Below are 22,946 nucleotides of genomic sequence, written 5' to 3' on the forward strand. Positions count from 1 at the left end.
TGCTTAAACTAGACAAGAAGAAAATCGACTCATTTGAGCTATGGTGTTGGAGAAGGCTCCCATGCATTCCTTGGTCAGCAAAGGTGACAAACAAGCAAGTTCTGGAGCATATAAAACCAGACATTGCTGGAGGGAAGAATCACAAAATTCTGCCTTACTTATTTCGGCCATGTCATACAATCAAACTCACTGGAAAAGGAAGTTATGCTCAGAATGGCCAATGGTAAAAGGAAACGAGGCCACCAAAAAACACAGTGGCTAGACACCATCAAAGCCAGCGCCAACCAGAGCATATAACAACCAAAAGCCATACAAGATCAGAAAATGTGGAGAGTTGGTCCATAGAATCACCAAGAATCGGACACAATTGAACAGACAGTACCATCACCATACTGCTTAAGTATGTAGGCAGAAGTAAATAGCTTGTCATAGAGACATTGGATTTGGGTGACCAAGGGCTCTTGGGAAACGGCCAATTATCTCTCCTTACTGGCATTTCTAAACTAAAGAAAGCTTTCTTTTGGGCAAGGCATACTGTTTTGCCTTCAGCATCCCTACACAGAAAATATTCTAAAATCCTACTTGAGAAACATGTTTGACTGTGTGGAACAGGAGATGTTGAAACAGTCCAACAGGTTATTATGTTGTATATCATCTATAGGAATATTTGCAATGCTTATATTCTGCCTTTTATATCAGTATCGTAGGGCAATCTGACAATACTTATATGTTCATCCTTTTTTTCAGATTGCAAATCATTAGGAAAGAGCTCGTCCAATCTGAAGATAAACTATTAAGGACATTTGAGGAAAGCACCCAAGACCACATACATTTTCCCCTGTTAAGCACATTTATTAAGCACACATTCTATGTGGTGATAACATCTTGGCTATTTCACTCTTATAAGGCTCCACTTTAAGAAGGTACATATGTGGAGAATACTCATTAAGTCATTTGTGGGAAGGTAGACCCCACTGATTCTTACAGCTGTCCAGCAAGGTAAAAGAAGAAGCTGCTTGACCAAGAATGAAGAACTGCATTTCTTCCGAAGGGTGAGATACTTGTTATTTATCTCAGGGAGCTTTAGGTAGATGAAAAACATTTCAACTCCAGAACATCTCATTCTTGCAGAAAACATACCAGGAGGTCCAGCAGTTTTCTGGAAGTAAATCTTCTACACTCCAAACATAGAACACTTCCTGTTCTTCAAGATTGACTTCTACAAAACTGCCAGACCATCTCCAGAATGACAAGGTTTAGACAGAACGTTACGGGGCCAAAATCCAAACACTTTGCATGTAGCAAATGGTTCCAATACCAAGCAGTTGTAAGCCAATCAGCAATCATGCGTGTACACAACACAATCCCTTCCTATTGGTCACTAGGAAAGTCACCATTTTTCCTCCAGACCCACAAATAAAATACCCCAAAGGCTAAACCTTCTGCCCTGTACCAGGGAGTGGTGGGGAACTTGTGCCCTTGAAACCACTGAGCTACAACTTGGCAACATCACTGGTATAGGTTGAAGAATTCATCTGAAGCACCTCTGCCCTGAGAAAAAAATGTCAACAGCCTTCTTTATAGACATGGTAGCAGGAATATGCCAGATACACCAGCCAAGAGAACTGGTAGTCTGCACTGACATTTTTTAAATTACTTTTAAGGCAAATTATAATAGTGTCCATCTTAAATGGACCCTTATGAATATCCCTTTCTTTCTGCGTTTGTAAAGACAGCATGTAGAGACTTCAGAATGCACTTGGGAATGAGGAATAAAGTCTAGGTTGTATTTAGGGCATTTGAGTGGGAAGGCACCTCTTTCTTGATGCGAGAATATATACCCTTGTTTTGTTCTTGGTCTTTGTTAGAACCTTTTGACGTAGTCCTGATTATTCAAGAAGGACTGTAACAGGATTGCATCTTTGGTCAGAGTTAATATATGACAATTGAGCATGACATCTACCTGGGTAACATTCAAGATGACCACTTACAGAAATGCAAGCTTTCTACAAGAGACAGAGGAATGCTTCCCAGCACAGCATCCTCACCTGGTCACCTTGACACAATGACAAAATAAGGACAGAAATGCTCCGATGCGAGCCCCGTGCTTCTGTACTTGCACACCAACATCAGATACAAATACATAAGTTGTGGGGTTTGCCTCTCATGAGCCACATAGATCACTTGCTTCCCTCCCGGTTTTCACTCTGCAAAATTAGACCATTAATCAATTTTGGAACTCGTTTCTCTGATTAAATGCAGGATGCCCTGTACCTTTGGATAATTAAGTCTCACTGGGTCACATTTAGCACAAACACAACTGTAGACCTTGCTCCACAAATAAGACCAGCTAATGGGCAGGAACAGAAGATGACCAAACAAACTACGCAAGTTTTACATCTCTATTACTTCACTTCTGTTTGCACAAATGTCACTCCTGGGTCAGAGGTGGGCCGGTGAAAGTTCAGATTTTCCTCCAGTTGTTACCACTTGGATCAAACTTCCAGAGCTTGGCCGGTTTTTACTGATGATCCAGTCATGAAAAGTTCTGCCAGAACAAATGGATACAACTGCATGAGTTAATTTCATTTCTGTAAGCTTCATGTTCCAAATGCTTATTGAGTTTCCATATCTATTCCATAATTTCCATATAAAAAAACACCATACAAGTTCGGAGATTTTTGTCATGCATAAAAACAACACTGTTCTCAGCTTCATTGGGACTACCACTAAAAGGAGATAAACTATCTCCTATATATAAGGAGATAAACTATTATTATTCCCATTCTACAATTAAAAAAACCCACTATGAAGTTGAGGTTGGTTCAAGACAGCTCAGCTAAGGGAGATCTCTCTTCTGTTTTTCAGATTATCCTGGTTACACAAGGCAGAAAATATAAATAAATATATCAGCTATATAAATGGCTGAGCCACTGGAGGAATTGATGCAGGACACTTTTCTTTCCAGGAAAAGAAATTGATTTGTCTGTCTGTCTGTCCATCTACCTATCCATAGCATAAGATTTTGAAAACATGTTATAGGTACTTTCATAATATGGCTGCCAGGGGGCACATAATCAGTTACCCATACCCATTTACCAGAACACTACCCACTGCCCCACTGCAGCCTCCCCAACATAAGTCTTTCTTCTACTCCTGCTTAGTTGACTCCTTTTCCAGAGCTGATGGGTCCAATGCAACAGTGCATGAGGGCTCAGCCAATCAGGACTTTTATTTTACTGGAAAGTTTTTGGGGACCTGAGTGATCCTGGATGCCACTGGAGACAATGCAAATAAAGATAATACTTGAGGCTGGTGCTTTGTTTCCCGTTCTTTTAAATTAATGTTTTTTAATCAAGTATAAAGAATTAGGTGAGGAAGGGAGCCTAGGCATCCTGTTGGCATCCTGTTGACCTAAGGCATACTGGGACGACAATGAAACCCCAGTTCTGGAAAACAGTATTGATATCACGTGTCCTGATATTTACATATCTAAAGAATGCTCAGGATGGCAGTCTGGGGTCACAATGACATTTACCAGTCACCCCAGAGCCCACGGCACTTTCAGGTTTGGCCTTCCGAGTAGGAATGCAGCAAGGATGTTAAACAAACAAACAAAGAAAAAATCAAGATGGTGGCCAGGATTGTACAAGAGAAGCCTTGCCCCCTTTTTACATAAAAAAAGAGGCAGGTCTTCTCTTGTGCAGTCACGGGCACCATCTTGACTTTTTCCCCTCCCTGTGGACGCCCCTGACTCCAAGCATCAGTTTGCAGAACCTTCATGAAAAGGAGATTTTGTTATTCCACAAAACTCAGAACCCAAATGCATGCAACAGATGTTCAAGGCCCAAACACCTTGGAGCTGGAGAACAGTTTCCCCAGCACAGCCACGTTTGCTCACCCTGCAATGAAATCTAGTGGCGTCCAGGAGCTGAAGTCAGCCTCTGGCATGGACGTCCGGTTCATTGGAGTATCCAAGGTAACCCTGGAAGAGAGAGAGGGAGACAGAGATAAGCTCTTTTGCTTGCAGTCCAGTTCATCTGATAAACCCTGCCTGCATTTCTTCTGTGCTCTAACAAAGGCACCAGACTCAGCCCAGAACCAAATGATTTTTTCCCCAGCAAAATGCCCATTTTTCCCCCCAGGAAAATGCCCTTTCATTCATTAGGATCTGCTTGACTGAAACAAACATGTTGCCCAGAATGAAATATTACATCCAAACTTCACCAATAGTCCAAGTTTGTTTGTTTGTTTTTCCAGATATAGAAAACACAGTTTTAATAGAACATTCTTCTGAGAACCTCACAATTTTACCCCTTGGGTGATTTTCCATTGAAAACATTGGCTAACTGAAGGGTTGGAGTAAACTGGAGTTGAAGAGAGGCAGATCCAGTTGCACATCAGTCACCTCCTTCCCCCACTACTTCTTCTGCTCAAAATCTGGGATTTACTTCCTTCTTCCTTTTATGGGGCTTCTTTACCCAGATGGTGCTACTGACTTTTCTACTCTGGCGAGTGCTCAAGGTGGCAAACCATACTTTAAAATCAGAATTCAGTTCACAATTCCCTAAATTTGGTAAAAGAAACTTGTCTTGAAAGGTTTTCTAAATGCCATGGGGGAGACATGGAACTCCCAAGGAAACTGTTCCATGATCTGGGGGCAATGCTGGAGATAGCCTTTCCCCTGTGCCAAACCGCCCACCCCCAGACCCCTGACAGCTGCGGCATCTTCAGAAAAGCCCCTCCTGGAAACCTTTAAGAGCCAGGATTAATCAGTTCATCCTGGGAGAAAGTCCTTAGATCAGTGTTTCTCAACTTCAGCAACTTTAAGATGCCTGGACTTCAACTTCCAAAATTCCCCAGCCAGCCATGCTGGCTGTGGAATTCTGGGAGTTGAAGTCCAGACATCTTAAAGTTGATAAGCTTGAGGAAGATTGCCTTAGATAGCCTGGCTTGAAGCTGTTGAATGCTTTAAAGGTCAATAGCAATGCCTTAAATTATGCCCAGTGAGTAACTAAGCAACACTGAGTTTGTTCAGTCAAGCATCACATGATTCCATTTACCCTAAGTGGTCTAGATACACATCTGCAACTTCCAAGCACTTTTTAAGAGCGGTTCTGCGTACAACATGCTGCAGGAGTCAAGGCAGGGTCTAACTAAGGATGAATAACCTTTACCATGTCCAGCCAGCTGCAGAAAAGCCAAAGCTGGCACACTAGGTGTGAGTAAAAACTTGCACCACTTTCGAATCCACAGGTAGCTGAAGAACAAAGAATCAAGGAGCCCTCCAAGACATTGAACCAGCTCTTTTAGGGAGTGCAGCCTTATCCAAAATAGGGATGAACCACAGTCTCCAATCCAGTTTAGCTCCTCCATTTTGGAGGGTTTTAATTATACAATCTAGGCAAGTAAGCCAGAAGAACTAACCTATACAACATTCATATATGAATAAAATAAAGAACAAGAACTGCAGAGTTACATAAATCAAGTCCTAAGAAAGCCAGTGAGATTGACTTCCAAGTAAATAGGTTATAGGCACTTCACAACCTGAGAATTCAGAAATGAAAATCTAAGTGGTATTCCTAAATTTGAAAGCATCACGTTTTTAGCAAGATGTGACTCCATGATGAATTGAAACTAAGAAGTTCTTCTGATCTAATTGCAGGCCCTACATTTGCTCCAGGTTTCCATTTATTCAGGTAAGAATTCTCAGATTGTGTAGCTTTTTACTACCTAATTGTATAGGTTGGGAAACTGAGGCTGAAACCCAGTCATTTGAACAAGGACCCTCATGGGTTCACACTAGAGAAAAGGCTTGAATCTGGACCATCCACACTGGAAGCTCAGTGCCTTCACTGAAATACCAGATTAAATATCACTTCGTGCAAACCACTGAAACTAGCCCAATGTGCTCCAATTAATGTTATTCCTTAAAGAGTTTAGACCAGTGTTTCTCAATCTTGGCAACTTTAAGACATGTGGACTTCAACTCCCAGAATTCCCCAGCCAGCATTACTCCAACCAGGTGGCCAAGGTTGAGAAACACTGGTTTAGACAAATAAAATGGAAAGTTAGTAACATGTCCTTTGCATTTTCACATCTCTGGATTCAGAAGGACCTGGGGAAGTTAAATGTCAAGATGGCACCGAGACCTTGCCATCAAAGTCCCATCCTCTTTCTATATGTGTGCATGCCCCTGGTTCTAGGTCAAAAGCTCAGGCCACTTCTCTAAGAGGTTGTTCATTCAGCCCTGCAGGGGTTTAGTTCCCAGAGAATTTCATGCCACCTGTTGAACCACACAGCCCCCGGGAGATTCCAGAACGACTTACGGGAGGATCGCAACAACTGTAGCGCCAGTGGGGAGGCCACTGTTCGAACCAGAGAGACTCTGGCAGAGTTGATGGACAGCTGATTTGGCCATGCCGTATCCAACCATTCCTAGAAAAAGACAAGGCAGAGTCACTCTTGTGCCACAGAAGATTCTGAAGATCCCCTTCGATGAGACCGTGCAACGAGTTGGATTCATGGCAAAGCCATGCTTTGTAATTACAGGGATGCAAATGTCACCGTCCTGCAACTCCTTAGTGTGTTTTTCCTGAGTTCATGTGTCAGCTGCCCAATCCCAGAAAACAACACAGATGCCTGAAGGAATGGCAGACAGGCGCCACCTTGGCACCCCCCAGTTCCAAAGCACTGTTCTGCATTCGAAATTGAAGTTGTGCAACGCCCCAAAACATATTTCTTACCCAGTCAACCCAACTGTGGATTCTTCTGCTTTCTACAGAAACACCCTTGATGGCAACAATGTCTTTCTCTGTCATTTCATGGCTAAGAATAAAGTTTGACTTTCCACTGAAGCTTGTTATGAAATGCGCCTTACTGGATATAATGCACTACCTTGGCAGCAGGGCACGTCAGATGGCCTCTTGAAGCCCCTCTGTCCTTGCACCAGTGGGGGGACATAAGAGCAGGCTCAAGAAATGACTTATATGAGGCATGATCTGGACGTGAAATGCCCTTTTCTAAGCACCATCCTGGATTCAGCTGGCTAGGACCCTCCAGGTATTCAGCTCTTGAAAACCACGCAGATCATGGCTTTAGCTTCTCTGCTATTTATGGATGTTCCTCTAATCAAGCTGTCCCAAATCATGCACAAGGCATCTGGTGTCTTCTATTTAACTGGCTTTGAAAAATTATCTGTAACGCTTCTCAGAAGGGGTCACCGGAAAACCTTATCAAAGCAGCTGTCTGAATGGCAAGCAGAAGGTTAAAAAAAGATATTTTTGAGACGGTACAGAAAGACACGCTATTTTGGAATAGCAAAGCAAGGGAATATGTTTGAGGGATCCAAGGCAAGATGAGAAATTTCTCTGCAGTTTCATGAGAACTTTTACGACAGCATGTATTTGCTAATTACTAATATATAAAAATTACAGAGGCTTTATAAGCTATCTCCTTCACTGGGTTGGAACTAAGGTAAGAACAATATGGACTTTAGAGATGAGCCAATCCAATTAATATTATAGGAAAAACGATATTATTTACCAATGAACCCACCAATTTCATTGCTGAGAAGTAGCAGATGAACTGTACTATACAGAAAGGTAAAGATGGTTGCAAATTGTTAATTTTGAACAGAGCAGCTGCTTTAACTACTTATTTTAATATATTTATAGCCTATTTTACAGACTGTTTCATGTTGTTTTTAGTGGGTCTTGTAACCCACTAAAAACCAATATTTAGCATTAAATACCAATGCTTCAAATTGGTATTTATTGTAAAATTGATTATAAAACGAATAGGTGAATTTATTAAACTGCCCCGCATTTATGAATTTAGATTGAACTGGGATCCTTCCTTCCTTCCTCCCTCCCTCCACCCTTCCCTTCCCTTCCCTCCTTCTTTTTTGTTTATTACACCAACAAAACAGGTTTAGCTATTCTGCTACTCAACCTGGATACCTCTTCTTAAATGAAGGGCAAAACATACATTGTAACCAAAAAGGGCATCTAAATTCAATTAGAGTCAAGCATGCATTATTTGACTGTGGGTATGCCTATGATGATGTCCTACTATGTATTTCAGACATTGCTTCCTTAATGGAAATGGGGAACTCTAACCCTTCACCCTTTCTTTGAGCTGGGGGTCTATGTACTGACCTGAGACTAGAAACTCTCTCTTCTAATTCAGCAAAAGGAGCTGAAAGCTCCCAGATTTCCAGCAGTCAAAGACTGAGCTTCTTTTCATTAACAATGTTTAAAATCAAGCTTATTAATTAACACTTATTTGGGTTACAGGAATCACCATTTCAATATGGATTCCTATAGCAGAATAGGAATTTTAATTTTTAACAGAAAGCACAGCATTTCTGTAGGCTTAACCCAGACATGAAACTATGAATAGGGCCAGGTCTATTTCGTAATGATTAAGTCAGAGGGTTGAAGGTCATTTGTCTTTGAAGCAAGAAAATACTAAAGGTCTAATCCAAAGCAAACAAGCAAAATCAGCATTATTATTTAAGGAATGAATTATAAGCTTACATCCAAGGTAAAAATGTCTTAGCCTTTTCAGCAGCTTACTTCCAATTAAGGCACTTTACATACAAGCTAAAAGCCCTTCATAAACATTCTTCATTCAAGTATTTTCTTAACCTATACACTCAACCCTAAAAGGGTTTTAAAACTGTCACTGGATGACAGAATTTGTACAACTGAAATGTTCAATCCCCCAATCTGAATATGAAAGGCCATGGAAAAGCATGCACACCACATTATCATTTACATTTACCTGGGGTTCCAGCTAATGCGGCTTTTGCACCTGTTAGAGTCAACAGGCCTCCTTCCTTTAGATATTTGGTAGCCAAGTGACTAGAGATTACTGATGTCCAAACACTTTGCTTCCACATCAGGTCACTGTTTTTGTATAAAGCTGATGGACAAGAAGGACACGGAACACATTAGACATCACGAGACAAATCCACCTTCTGCTGATGTCATCACCATCTCTTCTCTCTTAGCCAGATGTGGTCTTGTTCTGCAGAAGATACCTGAGAACAACTCCCTAACTTAGCTGCCATGCATGAAGGAATTTAACTCCAGCCTGCAGTCAGATTCTACAGGGGAACGCTACCTGTGGGTTTAACAATGGGATGGACATGCACTGAAAATAATTGGTGGCATTCAGACACCCATAGCATTGAAAGCAAGCCTCAGGAAATCTAGATCACTATCCCAATTTGAAAATAAATTGCCAAGAGCAGTCTAATTGTGCTCAATTCTCAACACTTCTTTTTAATCTGTTATAAATCTAAAGAGACACTGATAATTCAATCCTCTGTTCCAAGTTCAAACACCCTCTATTATCCATCCCGCTTCCAGACACGGACAGGGGTGAAAAACAGAAAAAAATTTGTTTAATCAAACTTCCTACTTTGCTAGCTCAGTTTTCAATAACATCCAAATTGTGGCTTAAATCTTGCAAACTAGGACTGCAGATTAAAGGAGGCAATTTTGTTTTGTAGGAAGCCCGTAAACAATCCCAGGTTTGCAGTTCAGCCATTTCACAAAAGTTGCATTTGAACAAACCAAACCGTTTCTACTGACACCAGGTGTGTAAAGGGAGGAATCACACAAACCTATTTCTGCCTCCCATGCACACAAAAATTTGTTTGTTAAACATTATGCCTATCCAGGACAAGGGTTTGGAATATAGAGCATATCCCAAATACTTTCTAGTGGTTATCTTTGCAGCCATAGACGGTTTCAGAGCAGACTCACCTGTGCAACACAGACCCACTGAAATGCATTTAAACTCAGAAGTCTGCTCTGAAGTCTTCTACTGTTTCCCAACAGGCTTTTTTTTTCAACGCCAGCCAGTGCTGGACACCGCTGGGAGATGGAAAGATGTTGCGACACAGTTGCTATTGCATAAATGGAATTTCAGTGCTGGGGCCATTAGGAAAATATTAAATAGGGGAGCTATAGCATTCTTCTGGGAGCAGCTCCATCTCAGATCAGATTTCGTAAACCCAGAATGAGGCCGTTCTGACCGACTGCAGGGAAGAGAAAGCTGAGAGCGTTGTGTGAACCGCCATGCTTACATTTTGCCTTGGCACTGCCTCCAGCCCATCCACCGGCCACACACAGGATAGCGTCCACCTTGTCTTTGCCCAGGACCTTTCCAACATCTTCCGTCACCTTTCGAAAGGCAGAGCCGGGGTAGCAAAGTTACATAACAAGCACCAACTTTGAGCAGGATTTGTAAATGTCCCAACCAGCTCTCACCGAAGTGGTAAACAGATAAATAAATATTTCTGCACATGGAGAGCAGGCTATCATCATTACGAGTCTGGCTTTGCTGATATTAAGAAACCCTTAGGCAAATCCTAACCCAGTGTTTCTCAACCTTGGAGATTTGAAGATGGACTTCAACTCCTAGAATTCCCCAGCCAGCCATGCTGGCTGGGGAATTCTGGGAGTTGAAGTCCACACATCTTCAAGTCGCCAAGGTTGAGAAACACTGTCCTAACCTATAATCTGAAGTCATCCAGCCCTGGCACAGATTTTACTAAATTTACTAGTTTTTTTCTCTTGCCTCTCTTACTCAGGTGTAAAGGAGTAGAAAGAGCTCTACTTACCTACCTGGTTAACAGTGAAAACTTTGCAAACTCCTTCCTTACCTGCAACAGAGCAATCTTTGTGCTCTTTTCGCTAACCCACCTCTTATAACTGACATTGGGAATTAATAAAATTACAAGAATTGGAAATCACAGAAAATGGGATGCTGGGGAAGGAAGCGTGTCTTCCTTTCACACGGGGTGCGGGGGTCACTTTGGTGCAAAGAGGGTGCCTCAAAACTTGTTTGGGATGAGCGAGACTGATATTAACAAAGCAGGCTTTGGAAAGCCGCTGGAAAAAATAGGATTCTTTGATTTTTCAGGAGCAAAAATAAGACAGAAAGATACAGAGCAGACACCAATGTTGCAACTATGGAATGGGGAATTTTGCAAAACTTTTCATGGCCCTTTCCCCTGAATTTTCATCTCTTGTTAACATGCATCAGCAATCCTGCCCTACCCATTAATGGGAGCAAGGATGCAAAGCATAATGCTTATCATGTGCTCATGGAAACTGTTCTCCATTCTCAGCTGTGGATCGCTCGTAAGCAGTGGCTGCAAAAAACGTTTCTCACGAGAGGGGTGTCAAAAAAGTCAGGATGGCGACTTTGATGGTGTGGTTGTGGAAATAAACCACAGGAAAATCCTTTACCCTTTATCTTAATATGCATGGAAAATATATCACGTCTGAGGGAGGCCTGCATAGCACGAGTTGGGCTCTGGCATGCTGGTTTTCCCTTTCTCCAAATTACCAACAATGCAAAATCTGCAGGTTACGAAAGGTCTAACGCCTGTAATGGGAGTGAAGAGTTGTGAAATGTTTCTCGAGAGTTTCCCACACTGGCACTGTGGATTTAACAGCCACGTGAAGGCAGAAATTCAGTCAGGGTAGCGCCCTCCCTTCAGGGCAATACATGTGAACAGGGACTGCCTCCTGATTTTTCTGAATATTATACGGATATTGTGGGAGAAGAGAGGGGGCTGTTCATGGTAGCCAAAAACAAGGAGGAGTCGGTTCACGTGCATTGCCCTGAGGGACCTTATTGATTCCGGGTCGTCAAGTTGGTGCCTTACCAGCCCCACAGGCAGATTTTCTCCAAGGTGTTTGTTCCTAACCTGGCCTTAGGAGCTGCAACTGCAAACCAAGGCGGAACCATTTTGCTGATGAACCCCAAATATCCAAAATAAGTTTTGGGTGGGTAGCTGACTCAACCTCTCCGCTCTTTCCCACCTGCAAAGCGCCTAAAACAGGAACGAGTTACCTGGTCTGCTTGTTCGACGAACGAGTCGCCCATTTTCACCACGACGTTGGCGCTCGCCTCTTCGTTTTCCGCTAAATCAATGCTGGCCACCCACTGCGGGGGGGGAGAGGGGTAAAAAAACTGGTTCTCTTTAATTTTTCCATTTGCCCGAAATACACGCTACAGAGAGCGAACCGCCTCGCTGCAACCGCCTCTCCTTCGCTGCCCCCCGTTCGCCCCCTAGGTCTGACCCCCCGCCCTCCGCTCGCCCACCGAGCCCCCTCGCACCCGAGGGCGCAGGAGCCGCCCTAAGGGGGCATTTCTTGCATCCCGAGGCGGCTCTCCGGCGCCCGCCCGAGTTCCGCCGCCCGGACCGTGCCAAGCCGGATCGGCGCCCGGCCAGCCCTTACCCAGTTCTTCTCCCGCAAGTGCCGCACGCAGGCGGAGCCCAGCGCCCCTTTGCCGCCGTAGACCAGCGCCCGGCAGGCCTCCCCCGCTGCCATGGCCGCTGCCGCCCCGCGCTTCGCCCAGCAGCCCGCTCGCTCGCGGAGAAAGGGACGCGGAAGGAGGGCGGGCGCCCGGGTGCCCGGGCCAGCCCCTTGGCTGGAGGCCTGGAGCGGGCGGGAAGGGCCGCTGGTGCAGGAGGAGGCCTGCGCCTGCCCCTCCGGGCGCCAGTTGGGCGCCCTGTTGTCTTCCTCCGCGCGCTCTTCGCGGCGGGGGAACGTGGCAACTCTCGCCTCGCAGGGAGCCGCGCACGACTTCTGCCCGGCGAAGGAAAGAAAAGCCTTGCGGGATCCGGAGGCGGGTTTCCAAGGGGTCCAAGGCCCGCCCTCCAAATGCGCCTTTGGTCTCTGCGGAGGATTAAACCTGCCTTGCTTTGCTTGGGGTCATTAGAGCCCCCGAGAGCATAAAAAGGCGAAACCTCAGTTCAGCTCCAGGGACTTGCCTTATCTTGGCAACAGTAAGGAAATAATGTAGCTTTGCTTTTGTTCTGGGATCCTTTCCCCCCCAAAGGGAGCCCATACAAGTGGGATTCCCTGGTGGTCTCCCATCCAAGCACTCATCATGCCCTACCCCACTTTTCTGAGATCAGCCAGGCTCTGCTAGGTGAGGAAAGGGAAAGGGAGTGACCGGATCAATGCTTCATAGTCCTTGCTTCCCTGGTAACCTTCATTTCAGCTGTTCAGTTTAGGGCAGAGGACATAGTCTTTGAATAATGGGTGCTTCTGGAACCCCAGGCAGGTGGATTTCCACCTCACTCAGGCTCCAGAGGAATCTAAAGCAGCAGTTTGGGGGGGGCAGGTGGCTCCCCCAGCTCGACTTCCACCTCATCCCATCTCCCTGTTCCCTCTGGCCGTCCCACAAAAATTTGGGTGTCTTGGAGAACGATTTGCATTCTTGCCTCGGCCAATGGAAGAAAGGGTGGGCACCTTATCCTTGACATTCGTCCTTTAGGGAAGACCCTGGGCAAGATTCTGGAAGGGGCTGAGAGATGCTGAGGACAGGATTCAGGATGGCGTCCCCTTTGGTATTTTTTCTCGGTCCAGCTTTAGTGGGATCCAGGTCCTTGCATCCTGTCTGAAAGAGATTGACCCGTTCCTAATTATTCTTTTATTACTATGGCATTGCTGCCTTTTCTTTGGGTCCCTCTGCTCATGTTGTCCTCATAACAATCTCAGTGGGGCTGCAGGAAAGCCATAGACCCCATCACCGGCTGGACCCCAAGGTTTGAGTCTAGCCTCTTCCCTGTTCAGTGGTCCTGGCTTGCACCCTTGGGAGACATTCAGAGATCGATCTAACAGTGTTTCTCAACCTTGACAGCTTGAAGGTGTGTGGACTTCAACTCCCAGAATTCCCTAGCCAGCCTTCTCCCCAGAATTCTGGGAGTTGAAGTCCACACATCTTCAAGCTGCCAAGGTTGAGAAACACTGCTCTAACAGCTTAACTGACCATCTCAGCCAAGGTTTCTTGGTCCTTGCTTCCCCACGAAGTGGGCAGTTCCAGGGCAACCTTGTACCAGGCTTGTGGGGGGGTTTTTTTTTTGGTTTTTTTTTTTTTTTTTGAAGGAGACAGTAGTAGGATCTCCATGGTTTTCATAAGCAGGGCCTGTCCTACCATTCGCCAGAATGAGATACGGACATTTGGCCAGATAATAGCAACAAAATGGGGAAGCCAGCACAGAGATGATCCATCGCTCCTAACCTAAGATTTCCCCAGGATTTTAGAAGCAGCAAACCTTGTATTGGATGCCTCAAGCAGCAAATTCCCCCAGGCAACCCCGATTGGAAGCCAGATGTTTGCAAATTTAGAAATTAAAGCTGCCTCAGTTTGTCTACCAAGGACTTCTTGGCGTCCTTCAAATATTCCACACCAATCACCTGTCAACGTCAGACATATTTTTACCTACATTCCATTGCCAGATTGTTTTCCTCTTTCTCCTGCTAAATGAGAACAGATTCCCCCACCTGCCATAAAATAAGAAATAAATAAATAATCAATGGCCATTAAGCAAATATTTGCAACTGGGAAAACAGAGATGCCTCATGAGATCATTTTTCACTCCCTCCCAGATGGTGTTTGAGTTTCCAATGGATGTTGCAAGAAAAGCACGTGTTTCTCCAAGCTGCAACCAATTTGCATCTTCTTTCCTGTCCAGAAAATCGCTCTAGTGGCATGTGCTCGTTCATCTGGAAATATTATTTATCAGTTACGGTTAACCGTCTTGGAAAGCAGAGTATCGCCTGAGCAAGATGGCCGCGTGACATTTAGGAAAGAGAAACTCCAGGCGACAGCCATCTGGTGTCCCAAAATCTAATATATTCATCTTCCTTTGTCCAGTGAAGCAGACTCTGCAGCTAAATACCTTTCAGGTCAGACCTGGATGACATTTGAATATTTAAAACCTGGGGAAGAATTTGAGCCTTTCAATGAAACATTAGTCATGTAATAGATCTCGGGTTGCCCTCTTAACAACAAGTGCCATCTTCCTGCAGAATTACGAGGCTGCTGTTGGCTCATTCTGTGGATTATTACAGATAAAAATAATCTTTGGGAAGTGCTTTTTTTTAAAAAAAAAGCATGCTTTAACCTGTGGATTGGAAAGAGACCTCATGGGTAGGCCTCGCCCTGTGATTCCTGTTAGGGATGCCTAGTTGCTTTCAAAAGACTTTCTTTTGTGTCAGCGCTGGCTTGAGCTTCGCCTCTTTCATCTTGATCCTCGTAGCCATGGGCACTCAGAAGTGGATGACTGGGAAAATCCTTTGCAAAACTGGAGCCGAACTGGTCAACGCCACAGATCCCGAGCTGGTCAAGTTCATGGGGGAAATTTACTATGGGCTCTTTGGGGGCCGCAAAATGCGACAGTGTGGACTTGGGGGACGCCCTTCCAAATTCAAAAGTAAGTACCTCTTTCATTTCATTTTTCCTGCATTTGCAAATAAACATAGTCAAGTGAAGTTCTTTGATTATTATTGATTATTCAGCTCATTAGTTGCCCCTGGAGTTTAGTTTACCGGAAGTTCTCTTCTTCTGAAGTCTGGGCTGAAAAACGAATTCTGTTTGTCAACATGGTTTGGCCTAGGGAAAATTGATAAGGTGGAAAGTTGTGCATCTTACCGCAGAGAGGAGGGCTAATTCACTTGCTCCTTTGGCTAAGCATTGTCCATTGACAAAGCAAAGTCCCATTGGCTAAAAAAGGGACAGCTAGTGGGCAGCCAAAAACAATGAGACCTTGCTGCCCTCTAGTGGGGGTCCAAATGTTTGCAGACCAGATCTGGTAGCTGTACTGGACTTAAAATTATTATCCTCATCTTATGCAAAAGTAATGCAACCAGAATTGTTAGAGGAAAAGGTCAATGTTGGCAATCCTCTCAGTTATGACCAAGGCCAATTCTTCTGTACACCTCTTCTTTCCACACCAGGCCAAAAAAGCTTCTCTGTTTCATTATGTAGGACTAATTCGGAAGTTCACTTTTGCTTTACTTTTCTTCCTACCTTTATTAGTAATTTTCTTCTATGCTCAGGAAAGTGTAATTTGGGCTTGGAAGGATGCACAATATACAAAAAGCTCAAGAAGAACCAAAGTAGTCACCCACTTAATTAAAATGACAGAATGTACTCCAAAGGTCCAGAAAAATCAGCATGGCTCAGTGGAACCTGGTTCTGCTGTTTTTTACAAGTCCTCTGCAGAGAAGCCGAGTGAGTAAACCTTCTGTGGGAGAAGAACAAATAAAAGGGTGAGATGCTGTCAGTCTGAAGTTGCTCTCAGTCTGTCCAATAATGTGGTTGGGAGCCTGGAGTTACTTCTAGATCCAGTTTTGAGGCAACGCGGTCCGGGGTCGACAATCTGCCTGGCAGGTCTGCTGTGGGACCACCCGCTTCCATCTGGCTCTGGGCTTGGTTTCTGCTTTGATGGAGCAAAGCGGCAGAATCCACACCCACTTCCTTTTTCCTTCCTGGTGCAAAGACCGGACACTGACTAATGCACCTCCGGCTTAAATAAAATCGTAACCGAAAGGGTTCTCGGGGGGAATCCTCTTCCCATGGAAGCCGAGTCTCCTCCATGCCTCCCCTCACAGGATATTCTTTTTAAAATATTCTGTGAATTAAATTCTGGGCAGTTAAAAAGTCACTGGAAGTCAGGCAGCATATAAGTTATTATTGTTGTTATTGTGGTGGTGGTGGTGGTGGTCACACAGTCAGCCAGATGTTTAGACTGGATCTGACATTTTCACCCACCTATCGAGTCCTTCCCAAGGACCTGAGATAGGCAGATGTTGTTGTTTGCCATCATCATCATCATCATCATCATCATCATCATCATCATCATCATCATCATTCCAAAGCAACCTGTAAAGATTTGGCCTCAGCACACCACTCTATAACATTTATGGCACAGCTGCACAAATCTGCACTGCCACTAGGCGGCAGCCAGGATATATGAAAGGCTCTAATTCTTTACTGTCCACTAGGTTAATTGGTTTATGATTTTGCAGAAATTATGTAGATGGATGAATATCTCTTTGGCATACCCCCAAACCCCTATCTTGAACTTGCTCCCAAAATACTTACTTACTTACTTAGTCAATTTGTGTGGTCCCCCATCTCAAATAAATGACTCTGGGTGGCTAACCCTTACGCAGGAGATGCATCTCGGTGCACCAATTATTGCAATTAAGGGTGCTGAACCCTTTGCTGCCATTCGTTCTCAAGGTTGACAGTCTTTTTGGAGGAACAAATGGAAAAAAGTATTGATTGGATGGAGTTTATACTGTAGGGCGAACTTTGATAGCTTTTCCCACAGTTCATGACATTTGAAGTTCATCCTGGGAAAAGTGCCAATTGTTGCTGTTATGGCATCATATGGAGGAGTCGATGGATGGGTGCCCATCCTGGATATCCCCATTGTAGGTGGGTGCAAACAACAAAGTGTGTAGGCAGACAATTTATGCTGGTGTGGTTTCCTCCTGGTTCTGGTGCAAGATGAAACCACAATCCAGAGGTGCCCGCAGTGGGCGTCAAAAAGGTCCAGTGCATGTCAGGAGGGGTCTTCAATCACGTGGTCCCGGCCATCGTCTTGACTCCTGTGGAGACCTGTGGTGAGAAGCCATCCATCTAGAGAAGGCCTCACACCCGCTATTTACTTTTGAATTGACCTGAAGAATTGTGCTGATTGTTGGGGTTTTCTAAAAGCTAATATAATGAGGACATTATATTAGTTTAGTGGTATCTCTTCTGAGTAGCTGCTCTGGAAGCAATCTTAAATAGGGTTTCAAGGCTGGAAGATGATAATCGAGGCAGAAGATACCTTGGGATCCAAAGTCCAGGGAGGTTGATCATTGCTCCACCTCCCTGGACTTTGGGCAGAATAAAAAGGGCTTTATTGTTTGAAGTTAAGCATGCAGCAGCAAGGAGATTTGATATTGTGAAGAAAAGACGTTTTCCTATCTCCGAGGGCCTTGAAGGACCACCTGGGCCTGGCTGCACATGTTAAAAACCACACACTTGCTGGATCACGCACCTCTTCCTCGGCCATGAAAAGAGAAAGATCAGGCCGGCGCATCTGTAGCCCTTTCCTCACTTGGGCCGGCTTTCCCCCCGCCCCAACGAAATACTTTTATTGATCCATTTTCAAACAGGCATACGTTGAATCACATAAAATAAAAGTACAGTAAACAACTTACTATACACCAAAGCAAAGCAAAGAAAAACTTTAAAGAAGAAGAAAATGCACAGACACACAAGCAAGCAAGCAAAAACTGTACAGTCATTACCACGACCTCCCAAGTCCACCTGAATCTGTAGACCTTGAAAAAGAAAAACTGACCCTAAGCAGGCTTAAACCTTTCTCAGCTGCACGGGTGTTAGAACAGTTTTTGCCCCTGAGTCTGCCTCTCCAGCATCAGCACACACATATCCTCCAAACCTCATTTTTCTGCTGAATTCCATCCAAGCTCATTTTTTGCTACATGCAAGCCTTAAGCCTCCCTTTCTGTGGGTTGCCAAGAGGGGGAAAGAATAGCTGGAGCTATTCAGGGATGCATGTAAAAAAAGGGGTGCGGCGTTGATCTCATGCTTGTGGCCACCATCTTGACTTCTTTGACCTCCTCTCTGCAGACACCCCTCGTTCACGAAGTTCTGTACCCTTTGCTGAGATAGTCCAAAGCTGAACGAGCCTATTTGCAACGTGGCAAATAAATTTTGCTAAATCACCCACACAACTATTTTAATGTTGCCAGATCTTTTGCATAATTCAGTTTAGAGTTGGGCTGTCCCGATACCAAACGTGTGTGGGCGTGCGCAGGCGAAAGTAATAAAAATCTGCAGTGAATCCAAATGGAAAAACTTTGTGGCATCTGAGACTCTCTGCCCCATTTTCTTACTGTGATTTTGTTTATTTATGGCATTTGTTTAGCTCCTCTATCTAGCTGGAATCTGTTCTTTTTTTTTTTCTCTCTTGCCAGTGTTTCCACACCTGGTGAAAAAGGTGAACACAACTCTCCACGTGACGATCATCCTCTTCCTGTCGGTGGCATTTTCCTTTGCCCTGGTCAGCTGTGGACTCTGCATCTTAAACCTCCTGAAAGTTCCTTTTCGGGCTATTCAAGGACCTGCAGGAATAGCTCTGTGGAACTTGCTTGCAGGTAGAGTGAACTCTTCTTTCTTCACGCCAATAATCCTGAAGTTGTGGGAAGGTCTAACATAAGGGTTTGAAGCCTCCTTCCACAGTCCACAGATTCTACCCATCAGGGGTATCTGCAGGGTGTGGTCAAAAAAGTCAAGATGGGGGCCACAACAGTGTGATTGAAGCTGCGCCTATTTTTATGTGCATTGATTGGACTGTTGTTGCCGCCATCTTGACTTTTTTGACCACACCCTGCCAACACCCCTCCTAACCATGCAGATTTCATGATTTGAGGGTGAATTTCAGCCCCCCCCTTTTTTCCATCACACCCTTTCCTGCCTGCTTTTTGGAATAGCTTGCACACCTGGAAATTTGAAAAGTTGCAATTTTTTTTGTAATTTTTTTTTTTTGTAATTCCTCCAAACTGGCCTAATAAAAATATTGCTGGAATTTGGACTGGGGAATTTAATAAAGAATAGCTTTGGCTAACAACTGCAGCAGAGTCCCACTAGAAACTTCTCTCACTAATGGCTATACATTTACAAGCCTGCTAAGCACAAATTTAAAAGTAAGTTAAGTTTATATTTTTAGTGTGAGTGTAAACATGTTTTTACACATTTTAAGGATTTCATTGTAAATGGCTGGGAGGCTTAGGTGATGCGAAAATGGTAATACAGGTAATCCTTGACTTACAACCATTCATTTAACAACCGTTCGAAATTACAACAGTGCTGAAAAAAGTGACTTATGACCGGTCCTTGCACTTACAACTGTCGCAATATCCCCGAGATCCCATGATCAAAATTCGAGCCCTTGGCAGCCAGCATGTATTTACGATGGTTGCAGCGTCCCGGTGTCACGTGATTCCCATTTGCAACCTTCCCAGGGGGCTTCCAACAAGCAAAATCAATGGGGGAAGCTGGATTTGCTTAATGACCACATGATTCAGTTAACAGCTGCTGTGATTCGCTTAATGACCGCAGCAAAAAAGGTTGTAAAATTTGGCATGACTCACTTAATGACCACATTGCTTAGCGATGGAAGTTCCAGTCCCAATTGTGGTCATAAGTCAAGGACTACCTGTAAAGTAAAAGAAAAATATGAATTTCTGAAAAATAATCACATACCAAATATTTGATATGTGTGGCACTGAATCTCACTCCAGTAAAACTCACATAATGCAATTCACGAGAATATCAGTTTCTGGAGTACAATTTGAGGTAGGTACCTGCAAACTCAATAGATGCAACATAGTAAAATATTTCCTGCTTGTAAGCTATGAATGGAAAATAATTTGATTACATTTGCCCTCTGAAATTACAGGCTCCACTAACCCACCCTTTCGTAAAGGTAAAGGTAAAGATTCTCTTGAGTCATGCTTAACTTCTGATGGCTACATGGATATGTATGTCCCTACTGCTTTCTTGACCACAGCACAAACTTAAAAATTAAAAAAAAAAGTTAAAACTATTTTTTTTTAAGTTTCTTTAATTTTCTATCTGGTAAACATTTTTAAATTATATATTTTAATTTTCAAGGATCCCTTGTGCATGAAAAGCAAAGTGAGCATCTGGCCCCAGAGGCACCTGACTGTTGAGCCCCCTCGGCTCAAAATGGATAGTTACAGGAAGCCCTCAAACCTCTCCAGAGCCCGGGGAAAAAATGGAAAACCAAACTCTGCTCATGTGATGAGGTGGCCTCCTTCATTTTGCATCCATGTCCTGGTCTCGGGGGCTTTGGCCTCTCTTAGTTAGGTGCAAATCTTTGGCTATCCAAACGTTGTGCCCCACTGACAACAAAAACCCAGGATCAGCTTAGAAATGAGAGTCAGCTGCTTTGTAGGGCAGGTGCACGAATGACTTTTTATTTCACATTTGTTTCTAGGAGGATGTACCACGTTGGCCGTGATCGCTTTTGTGGCAGCTGTCAAACTGCATCGGCTTACAGAAAGAATTGCCAATTTTCGGGAAAACGGCTTCCAGTTTCTCATCCTGGAAGAAGAGTATATGCCTTCTTTCTGGCTTTGTGTAGCAAGCGCAACAATCCACGGGCTGAATCTGGTCATAGTTGCCCTCAGCACAGTTCGCTTCCTGACTCCAAAAATGAAGACAGAAGAAGCAAATGTCACAGCAGAAGACATCATGTACTAAACTCTTTGTTTGCCGCTTATTCTCTTCTAGACTTCCATGATCCGTTGACCATCTGCGGTACTTTGAAGACACTGACATCAAGTAGGGCAACTGGGCCTAGAAGGGGGAAGATCAGCACCACAAACAGGTTGATTTCGGCAAATGCTGAGGTCCATGGACAGCCAGGCCCACTATGTCCATACTCTGGAAGAAGATCATATCTCCCTCACCACATTCAAAACTCTAGGAGCCTTTCACCTTCTCCTGCTGGTTATAAGGTCTCATCCATAGATCTTCCAACCACCAAAGGAGGACATTTACCTTTGCCCCAACATTGTTCATTGGAAAACAGACATCTTTGCTTAATGAAAGCTAATTCAGTATATTCAGGAAAAACTCATAATTAGTCCTTGTTCTGTACCTCAGAAGCTAAAGAGGTGAGATGGCATTATCAGAGTTTCTTTAAGTGTAAGGAACAAAGATATAACTTTTCCTCCTATCATGTGAAACTTTCTATGTGATTATTTTTGAAGTGTGCTAATTCATAACCAGACATGTTACTGTCGGTGAGATTCCATAAGCCTCTGCTGAAGATTTAAAGGAACTTTGCCTCTTTTGAGAAGCAACAAAAAAATTAGATGAACAACCACAGTAATTCCTACTATGGTTTTTGGCTCCCTCATGGGTGGGCTAAAGAACTGGCTTTCCCAGCCAAGAATTGTGAAATGTTTGGCCTAACATACATACAATTCATGGCTCAGGTTACCTGAAGTGTTTTGTTGGAGAGCTTGTCATATGGCATTCCCTTGTCCTATTGTGCAAGGGAGTGGAATCATGGAAACTATTGTGAGCGCTCAGTCATGGGACTCCATAGGTATTTGTGGGGTGGAGGTCCAAATCTGCAAGATGGCAAGTGGGGCATTGTGATCCAAGCCCTGCTTGCCATCTTGCAGATTTTGACCACCTCTCCAGATGCTGCTGTTGAGTTCTTTTAGTGATACTGCCCATAAAACACTAAACAACATTTCATCCTTCTCTTCTCAATGCAGGAAAAACGGTGCTGATGAGCCAATAGGACAAATCACTTGCTCTATGTCTCATTTTATTTTAAATTACTTGTTTCATTTGTATTCTATTTTATGTTGCATCACTAGCCCATTTTGACTACCTTTACTGATGCAATATCCTACTCATATTATTATAACTGTAATTATCTTCAAGGATCAGTCATAGATAGTCCTTTGTGTCTTCTTTGAACGGAAGGATTACCTATGACTTGAAGATAATTAAACAGTCATAATATCCTCAGCATCTTGGAATTTAACTCAAGCTTCTCTGATAAAATGGACTATGGAAAAGGAAAAATCATAACAGAACAAGTCCAGGTTCAGAGACTATATCTCTCAAAGCCACTAAAAATGGACAAATATATGCTGGATGAGATATGCATAAGTAAAACTAGCAACAAAACAAATCTGATCTCCATTTCTCTCCTGAATGATTTATTGTGGAAAGAATAAAAATGGAACTATGTGAGTCCAAAGGGAAAGCAACAGACTTCAGATTCTGCAAAATTCAGTGTATGAGGCAAGGAAATGCATTGCCTTGAAGCATTCCTGAACTGGGAAATTAGATGTTCGTAAGTAACACATTCCGATGCTGGGATGTGTCTGTATCTATAAATCCCAGAATTTCATAAGAATGGTTTTCCCTGTGATACTCTTTGGAAGCAAAAGTGGACTTGGAAGCAGCAGGATAGGAAGAGTACTGATGCTTTTGAACTTTGGTGTTGGAGAAGACTCCCGAGAATACTGTGGATAGCTAAGAAAACAAACAGA

The 22,946-nt window shown here is 43.7% G+C and overlaps 2 protein-coding genes across 3 annotated transcripts; one reads left to right on the top strand and one right to left on the bottom strand.

Annotated features, from left to right (window-relative positions):
* Window positions 1-831: 831 nt before the first annotated feature.
* Window positions 832-12,490, bottom strand: QDPR (quinoid dihydropteridine reductase). The gene is made up of 7 exons (XM_088131317.1): window positions 12,267-12,490; window positions 11,878-11,970; window positions 10,100-10,196; window positions 8,788-8,928; window positions 6,330-6,438; window positions 3,902-3,985; window positions 832-2,548 (listed from the first exon to the last, which is right to left on the bottom strand). Exons 1-7 carry the CDS (start codon window positions 12,357-12,359, stop codon window positions 2,443-2,445), a joined length of 723 nt encoding a protein of 240 aa, XP_087987443.1. The 5' UTR covers window positions 12,360-12,490; the 3' UTR covers window positions 832-2,442.
* CLRN2 (clarin 2) lies at window positions 12,487-21,546 on the top strand. 2 transcript variants are annotated; one of them, XM_007443119.4, is made up of 4 exons: window positions 12,487-12,817; window positions 14,427-15,253; window positions 18,819-18,998; window positions 20,864-21,546. In XM_007443119.4, exons 2-4 carry the CDS (start codon window positions 15,001-15,003, stop codon window positions 21,127-21,129), a joined length of 699 nt encoding a protein of 232 aa, XP_007443181.1. In that variant the 5' UTR covers window positions 12,487-12,817; window positions 14,427-15,000; the 3' UTR covers window positions 21,130-21,546. The 2 variants fall into 2 exon arrangements, with proteins under 2 accessions (XP_007443181.1, XP_087987444.1); XM_088131318.1 differs by lacking the exon at window positions 12,487-12,817 and having other exon boundaries at window positions 13,793-15,253.
* Window positions 21,547-22,946: the final 1,400 nt, after the last annotated feature.

This window comes from Python bivittatus, unplaced genomic scaffold (assembly GCF_059951505.1).
Source record: "Python bivittatus isolate LINGU-HERP-01145 unplaced genomic scaffold, Pbiv_v1 ctg000960_np1212, whole genome shotgun sequence".
NCBI lineage: Eukaryota > Metazoa > Chordata > Lepidosauria > Squamata > Pythonidae > Python > Python bivittatus.